Source organism: Lepidothrix coronata, unplaced genomic scaffold (genome assembly GCF_001604755.1).
Source record: "Lepidothrix coronata isolate B3197 unplaced genomic scaffold, Lepidothrix_coronata-1.0 Scaffold6, whole genome shotgun sequence".
NCBI lineage: Eukaryota > Metazoa > Chordata > Aves > Passeriformes > Pipridae > Lepidothrix > Lepidothrix coronata.
This window is the reverse complement of record NW_016690186.1, coordinates 9454911-9463658: the sequence shown is the minus strand read 5'-3', so window position 1 is coordinate 9463658 and position 8748 is coordinate 9454911. Positions and strand designations below refer to the sequence as shown.

At 38.6% G+C, this 8748-nt stretch overlaps 1 protein-coding gene across 4 annotated transcripts in view; it reads right to left on the bottom strand.

The window, feature by feature from the left end:
* Positions 1–426: 426 nt before the first annotated feature.
* Positions 427–8748, bottom strand: part of ROCK1 (Rho associated coiled-coil containing protein kinase 1) — an 87389-nt gene continuing 79067 nt past the window's right edge. For 2 of the 4 annotated variants that reach the window (XM_017831990.1, XM_017832009.1), the window contains 5 exons: positions 8570–8648; positions 8191–8452; positions 7224–7431; positions 2739–2780; positions 427–1927 (listed from right to left, as the gene is read on the bottom strand). In XM_017831990.1, coding sequence (XP_017687479.1) covers positions 2753–2780; positions 7224–7431; positions 8191–8452; positions 8570–8648 — 577 coding nt within the window. In that variant the 3' untranslated portion in view covers positions 427–1927; positions 2739–2752. Of the gene's footprint in view, positions 1928–2738; positions 2781–7223; positions 7432–8190; positions 8453–8569; positions 8649–8748 lie in introns of those variants that run through there. The other 2 variants (XM_017832000.1, XR_001877585.1) reach the window with 2 other exon arrangements.

Sequence of the window (8748 nt, the reverse complement as noted above, 5' to 3'; positions counted from 1 at the left end):
TGGGATGAACAGGCTGTTCTAAAAAAACCCAAACAAACCTAACCCCAAAAACCCCCACCAACAAAAACCACCTTGTCTTTTGAACAATATTCCCTCCCCCAGATAAGTGGGATTTCTGAAGCTTCAAACTGGCATCATGAAGGATGAAGCAATGACAAGGCCAGCTTAGGGTGGTGGTTGAATAATAAATATAAATTAGGCTACTAATTTTAAAATTAGGCAGGCCAGGAGAAAAAGGGAATGAAATAATTAAATTTAATGTGGTATTTACTTATTGATGTAGAATACTAAAAAAACCCCAAAACATTTCAGAGTCTCCTAGGTGTGTTACAGTGTAAATGCACCTTGTACCAGGAAGCTGCTGCAATGTCTGAATGCTTAGAAAGATGTTTAAGCTGCAGTCAGGAGAAAACACCATGCCAGTCGTTTTCAAAAGGGTCTTTCCATAAATTACTTTATTTCTCATTAAATGAGCACAGAGTCATTACCATATTAATAACAGATATGTTTATTATTACATATCCATCAGTGCGGCTTTCAATACCACTTGAAACATGCAAATCGTCCTAAGGACGAATCAGTTTTCCAGTGCTTCTTATTTAATACATAACTGCAAAGCCATTATAAATTACTGAGGAGGTATTTGGTTAAGAAATAAAATAAAATAAAACCATACTGCCCATACCATGAATGTATTCCTGCTACAAAGCAAGAGTCTGACAGCATTTACTGAAATTCCTGAATTATCCAGAGTTTTGCGTCATATGCTTTTTTTTTGCATTGCCTACACATCTCTTGGCTTATGAACCAGAATCAGCCTTTCTTTGTAAGAGGAATTCTCATTCAAAGATTGTACTTAATTTAGAAAATGCATCTAGAATCTACAAATACTTCAACCAATTAAAATTCAGTAAAAACTACTGATATGCAACAGTTTTTTAGAGGTTTCTTTAGTTTTAGGTTTCTACATTTATTGACATGGCAATAATACAATTATCTCAAATCAAGGCACTAAAAGAACAATGTAAAACCAAGTAAAAGTGTTCTAAGAATAATTTACAGTTCAAACAGTGCATATATTTCTTAAATGTTTGTTAACTTAATGTACGTTATCATTTAAAATTGTAAGGCAATACATTATACAGTTATAGAAATGATGTACCCCAAAATATGCTTCCAAACTCCGTGGTTCTTTTTGCTGTTAGTTTCTAATGCCTCTAACAATAAAATAATTCAGTATGGCTTGGCAAAAATGCATAGATTAAAGGCAATTACTTGTTTCCCCCCTTTACAAACCTGCTGCATCAGTATTTTGTAAAGCATAATGCAAAATATTTAACACTTTGATCCATTCCATAGTGGGTGGTTAGCATTAAGGCTGTAAAGAACTCTGCAGTGAAGGCACTGAAGTTCAAGTGATAAGGCTTCATTTTAAGCTAGTTCTGCAGTCTTCAAGAGCACAACTTAGAGTCTTGAAAGCAATTGCAGTCCTTCTCATTGAGAAACCTTCCTCTTCTACTCATCTTGACATAAATATCCCCTTCACAGGGTTAACAGTCCTTTTCTTTCACTGGTATGAAGAAAGTTGGCTGCATTTCATTGTGATTGACAGGCTTTTTTTAAAAATCCAAAAAGGCAGCACCTCTTTTTTTTTTATACACCTAGCTAAGCTTTATTTGCTTTAACTTGCATTACATAGTAATAATTAATCTAATCTACCTTGAGGCAAACCCGCAATTAAACACCCTCAGCGTGCTTTTGTGCCAAAGCAAGGAGGAGACAGTAATAGCAATCTTAACCCTGAAGCCTGTGATAGTTATGTTGAAAGGAACAACAGCCTGTCTGCACTGCTTTGTGTGGTTAAAAAAAGCCCTGTTTCTCTGACTGCATCCCATGAGATTCCATTAAGCACTGTACATGTGGTTAGCTGGAACAAAGAAGAAAACAGACAATTAATAACAAATATAAAAATTAGCTTCATAACATCAGTGCATGTTTGCCAAGAGCTTCATGAAGAAAACACTTCATGTTAACAGAGTATTTTTTTCAACTGACACGGTACAATACTAGGATCGCACCTATATGATCTTCCACAAACTGTTCTTAATTTCAAACAACATTAAATGAACATAGAGATCAGACAGATGATAATAATATTACTGCAGCTTTCCAAGTGATGAACAGTAAACAATTATGGGTGTATTCATGGCAAATGCTAGGTGACCCTCTTTCACTTGCAGGACAAGAAAAGGCTCTCTAGGCTAAGAGCACGCGCATGCAGCTGCCAGAGCTCATCTGATGCACAGGAATTTTGGTTGCTTGGTTGGTTGTTTTCTTTTTTAAACATGCATTAACTTGACCAGGTGCCCAAGTCCAAATAGATCAAAAGAAAACACCTCAACTGTGCTGATACAATGTGAATAAATCAGCGTACTATGAACTATGAAGTGTAGTTTCCAATCTCGAAGCAGTGCTGCAAATGCCAGCGAGTTCATCAAGAAGTTCTGATTCATATTTATTAGTGGTAAGTTATTAAAATGAGGAATAGAACTTAAGATGAACTTTTATATGTGAAGCTTCTTTCAATGGGTCTGAGACACCTCTCCATTAAGTCAAGGAAGTGCTGTCTACCAACAGCAAAGAAAGGTGGGTCAGACCCCAAATGAAATGGACTGAAATGTCTTCAAGCACGTGTTAATGTCTGTATCCCTTCGACAAAATAGGTAATGCCTGCTTACATGGTAGGACTCCATCACCGAGGGCAAGTTCTGCTATACTGCCTGACAAGAGAACAATTTTCAGATACTTAACATGTACTTAACATACAAATCATCACTGCTTCTACTCCCCTGCCTAAGAGGTGAGGAGAACTGCAGGGTGCAGTGTCTTGAGTTCAGAAAAGCAGATCTAACAGTTTGCTGCCTCCTGAAAGGAAAAGAGCCTGCTGTTGCTGCTGTTTCCTCACTTTACCACCTTCCTGACCCTCCTATTTACCGGCCCTCAGCTTTGGCAATCACTGCACTTCTTAGCACGCTGATCCACTCACTAGCTCAGCAAAGTAAGTCTACACATTTCTGACAGTCAGGAAACTGAATTGTGGACCTTCATGGAAAGGTCCAAAATGGATCATTTCAAGCACTTCCCCAGGATCCACTGACAGAAAAGCAGGGAAGGAAGACACAGAGGGGAAATGCTCTGTCAGATTAGCTCAGCTACCATGCAATCACGGTAAGTGTTCAGTACATAAGATCCATTGCAAATTTATTTAATAATCTAAATTTAAACATCTGGTACATCGAAGTGAATTTTCCTGAAATAAATCCAATAAATCCAATGTCTCTTCGTTCTAAACATATGGGGTGAAATATGCAATGGTATGAGGGCACAGGCTGGGCATACTCCATCACAGCAGCACTTGTCTACTTCATAGATACAACTAACAACAAATTTGTCTGAGAAAGCCACAAAAATGTCCACAGTAGAATAGCCAGAAAGAGAAGTTCCTACCTGGCCTTTTCCTAATGCTTTTGTTCAGTATAACTCTGAATCATTTCATTAGTTGCTCACACTGCCCTGCAGGTGCCACACAAGCCCCATTACATCCCAGTCAACCCAGTGGCAGCTGTCTGATGGGGACAGAGCATGCCACAAGCAGCTCCTCAAGCATCAGCAAGGTGCAGGGGCTCCCCACCTGCCCCATGCACACATCTCCCTGCAGCACAACAGGCCGGGAGCACGCACATACCCAGCACCCTTGCTGGTCAAGTGCTGTGCCTCTCTAAATGGCTTAATCTCAATATGATTCTTCTCCCATACTCAGTGCCTACAATATGCAGCATTAAAACAGAGTTTCCTGTAATTAATTGTTTTTTCTAAGAAGCTCTGTCAGTATTTGACATCATTAAGAAGCAAAATTCTAGGGTCAAATATCAGTTATGTCATCATACTCACTGACGGATTTGGGGTCAGTCTAAAAGAGTGATATAAATGTTTTCTGTCTGATCCACATCCGTGGGATCTGTCTGTTAGATAAATCCAAGCAGTCAAAGAGATAAGATACCATGCAGGTATTAACTTCTGAATTGACAGAAAACCTCACAGCTTTATTTCTTCCCAAGAACTTGGAAGATCTCCCCGGGTGATGGGGAAGGGTGGCAACACAGGCAATACACTGGGGTAGATGCAGAAAATGCAAGACTGAAGTATTCTGAACAGCTGATCTGACCTGATACTTCACTAGTGCAAGACTTCACCCTTCCTCCTTTCATTCTTGAGACTCTTCCACAAACCACTGCAACTTCCGAATCCAACAGAAAACCACATGCTTTTCTTCTGGGGCGTGAGGGTTGGGGGTTTTTTTGTTGTTATGCTTTGGGTTTTTTGGCTTTCCTTTAGTCAAAACATTCCTGGATTAATTTTCTGCTGAAAAATAGATCAGTTGACTCTGGTAATCCGTGAACCATGAACTGATAAAGGATAAAGCTCAGGAATGTGCAGCCGTCCTCCTTCTGGTGCTGGTGAGCTATTAGATCTTTAGGATTCTCATTGGATCTTTAGGATTTTAAAACCAGAGCTTTAATGATGGTGTTTCTCATTTCTTAAAAAAGTTCCATTCACTACTTGTGTATTTCTATGATTCTGTAACACTGTCACAGGACAAACAGGATTAATAACAGAAATGGTCTGGATAACAGATCTCCCCAAACTGAGCCTTTCCTTTAAGAGCTACTACAAATTTTCAAATGTGCAAATCTGTTCATTCTATAATAGATTAGCTGCAAAACTGTCCTTGCTAAAGGAAACTCCAAGACAGCATTTCTATTAAGAGAGAGTGGAAAAGAATTGATTTAAGAAAACGGATTTTCTTCCATTTAAGAGTATGAATTAAAGCTGGTTATTACAGCTACCAGAGGACCTTGTAAGGATAAATGGAAAGGAAACTATACCCAGAATATAACTCAAAGAGTCTATTGGAAAAGAAAGCCTTCAACTCTAAATACCTAATTGTGAAATAAAGAAATATGCACTTTCTTTACCAAGGCAAGGCTTGACAAGGTGGAGAAAAGAATCTGTATACTCAAAAACAGAGGATGATTTCTAAAACATACAATTAGGATCTTCCAAGTATTGTTTTAGATTATTCCAGTTAATACACCTTAAAGATGCAAGTAAATAACATATTAAAAATAATTCTTTCCAACCCCTCTGGCTGATTGGTTGGTTGATTTTGGGGGAATTAGTCTTAAAGGATCTGGCTAAAGCCTCTGGAAGGGTCTAACACTTTTCAGTAAATCTTGGAAAATTGAGGACTGAAGGAAAAAATAAGTTTGGAAATACCACAAAGCTTTATAAAACTTTCTGGAAGTTGAGAGAAATGGACACTTTGTAGACAAGATAAATAGTTTAACAAGATTCTGTTGCACAAGTACACACAACGTAAGTACATAACAAACATGACTGAAACCCCCGGGAAGTAACAATTACTAATTTATCTTTTTTTGGTACAATACGGAAGATGCCACTATTCAGTGAGGAAACTCCGATTTTACCGTCATTCTTAGCTCAGGTTTATCACTATGTGCTTTTCCACTGCCCTCACCCTTATTTTTAACAGATTTTTACAGAGAAGACCGTAGGTAAAACTGCCCACTTCCCAGGAAATCTCCCCATCAGAAGTGTTTATGTGTTTCAGAACTTTGGCTTGATTAAGTGCCAGTGTTGAAAAATGTAAAATTACATCATGGTTCTGTTGTGTTCCTACCAGTTGAACTGTAATTTGTGAACTGAGACTTTGTTCAGTGTTTGTGAATATGACTTCTCCCCCAAAGGCTCTGGCACAGCTACATGTTCTTAACACAACATGCTGCTCACAGATTTCTTTTTATGTTGGTCTCCTCAGGCTGTTGCATTGATTATCATCTCTAATACCAAACTGCCTGCAACATTACTGATTTTTATATTGACAGCTTTGTATTTGAGGCCTAAAGTAATTTTCTTGAATGAAATTATCTTGAGGACCTTTACTGAATATATCACTATCTCAAAACTATGATCCCTGGGAACGTTCAAGGCCACATTAGATGGAGCTGATCTAGTGGAAGGTGTCCTTCCCCATGGGAAGGGGACTGGAACTAGGTGATCTTTAAAAGGTCCCTTCCAACCCAAACCACTCTATGATTCTGTGACCGCTTATGTTTTAGGACAAAAGTCTTAGGGACAAGAAAATCAGCACCCTTTGTATCTTTCCGTTTACAAAGTTTTCAGTAAAATCAGGGATACTATTTCAGACACTACAGACTATTTTTAATGGGTCTTGAGGCAAATAAAGCTGAGAATAGACAGCAAAATTTAAATGTAAATCTGGTAGTAAATTATACTGACTGGAAATACCATATAAAATATGGTCCTCTGCAGGAGGATGTTTCATGATACACCCAGTGTCTCTTTACATACAAAAGTTCAGGGTTTTTTCGTGCAAGGAATGTTTGGTAGCCCTGCCAATCTAGGAAGACTTTCCCTACTGAGACACTAGTTTCCATTTACACTGTCAATTCAATCAGTTAGCTGGGGAGAAAGGGACACACATACTATAGGAGGAAGCTAAGGCAGGTTGAAATCAGCTTACAGTAACCTAACATTAAGAAAATGTATTTTACATCTTGCCCCAGCTAATGCACAGGGTCACGAACAGCTTACAAAAACAACTGCTGGAATAGAAGACAGGGAATGAGTAAGCAGGGAGAAAGAATGGAACCAATACCTAAGCAGCCTTCCAACAAAAGAAATGTCCTAACAACAGACTGAGAATCTGTAAGTTTTTCACTTCACCCCCATCTGCAGAAGACTTTTAGCTTACACAGGTTCTATGAGTCAATCCATGGACGAGATGACTACATGGATACTCCTTGCAGTTAAATGCTGTTGCTGACATATTTGCTGAGTCTTGCCTTTAAACAGGACAAAATGCAACCAGCTCCCTTGCATGTATTGGCAGGCCAGGTACCAACTCTACGCTACCTTTCCAAATGCGAAGAACCAATAAATTTACCATGATAGCAAGAGAATTCTGTCTGCTCCTTCCTTTGGGATTTGAGCAGAGATTTAGATTAGCAGTTCAACAGTCGTAACTGTGGAATTATTTCATAACTCCGCATTAAATAGGATTTATACACAGACACTTTTTTAATCAAAAAGATACTTAGTTCTTGTAGTTTATTTCTCACCTGGTTTTCCCAGAAGTATTTTTAACAACTTTTCGGAATGACTGATTTGCTGAGGATCTTGTAGACATAGTTCTAGGAGAAGCACGAACAAAAGTAGATGGTGGTGTCTTAGGGATCTTCTTTACTAAATGAGTCACCCACTTCTTCTGTTCATCTTGACAGGATGCCAATAACAGCATATCTCTTGCTGAAGTTACATCGTAACTCACTGTAAAAGGAGGAAAATGATTCAGTGAAAATCAGGACTTGTTATCAAAATCAGAATTATGACATACTAACTGTGCCACTGGAAAGAACAAATATCCATACTTGTATTGGATTTATTTATATATTTTTGAAAGATAACAAACAGCAGGGGAGATTATGAATATAATGTTCTTCAATATTTGTCACTCTGCATTAAGATTCTTAAGTCTACCCTTAATATTCAAGAAATGAGAAAACTTACACCAACTGCAGTCTTAATAAGCTGAAAAGCTGTATGGATGCCTTATGGCCAAGTTCCAGAGTACATACCCTGAATGCTCCAGTTCACAGGAGCACGGAGAAGAAACCTTTACTCCAATCTGTGAGGTGGCTGAAGAACCACTCTGCAAAATCTTAGCAGAGATTGGTGATGCAGCCACTGCAACTGTCCCTAAAGTGGGCCAGGTATAAGTACAGAGAGAATGATTTGGGAACCAGGGAGCTGCCCAGTACTTGGGCACAAACCTTCAGGGAACCTTTTGCTCTCAGGGCTCTCAGCAGAGCCCCATCAGTTACACCATGAAAGGCTACAGAGGACTGCCACAGCTGCCTGTTCATAAGCAGTGTAACAGCCTATTGTTTTCATCTTCCACATTTAAAACGATAAAACTCTAATTTTAGGTTTAGTTTTAAACTAAAGTGCTTTTATTTGCCTCCAGCAATTTAACAGGTGGGGCTAAACCATGAAGAGAATACAGAACAGAAAAAAACATGAGTATACCCTTGCATGGTGCAATTAATTCCTCCTTTTTATCCAAGTGGTCTCTGTGGCACTTCACATGGCATCTTCGACATTCTAGGGCAGCAGGGGGTTTGAAGACATGCCAAAGAGGTTTGGCACAGGCCTCACAGTTGGCTGGAAAGTGGTATAATGTGGGAATAAATTCATGGCCCTTGTGATTTAGAAAATTTGTCTTCTCTGCCGGCTGTACTGGTTCTACCTCCAAATCCTTCCTGCATTCCCCCTCATTAGCATAGAGAATCTGAAAAAGAATGCTGCTGTGTTATTGTTGAAGCACTATGTACTTTTATACCCTTTTCAAAGAAGCTGCCAAACTTCCAAGAGAATTAAACAGACATGAGAATAAACTTCTTTTTACCTGGAATATTTTAGGAATTTCTTCAGTTTCAGCTCTATATACATCTCCTTGAGTTACAGGCCGGACATGAAACAGCTTACTAAATTAGAAGAAACATAAATCAGAGAATGCTAAAAGGCTACATATGTTTTAAAACAGTTATCAAACTGCTTTGAAGTTCTTGGAAATTTTGCTTACGC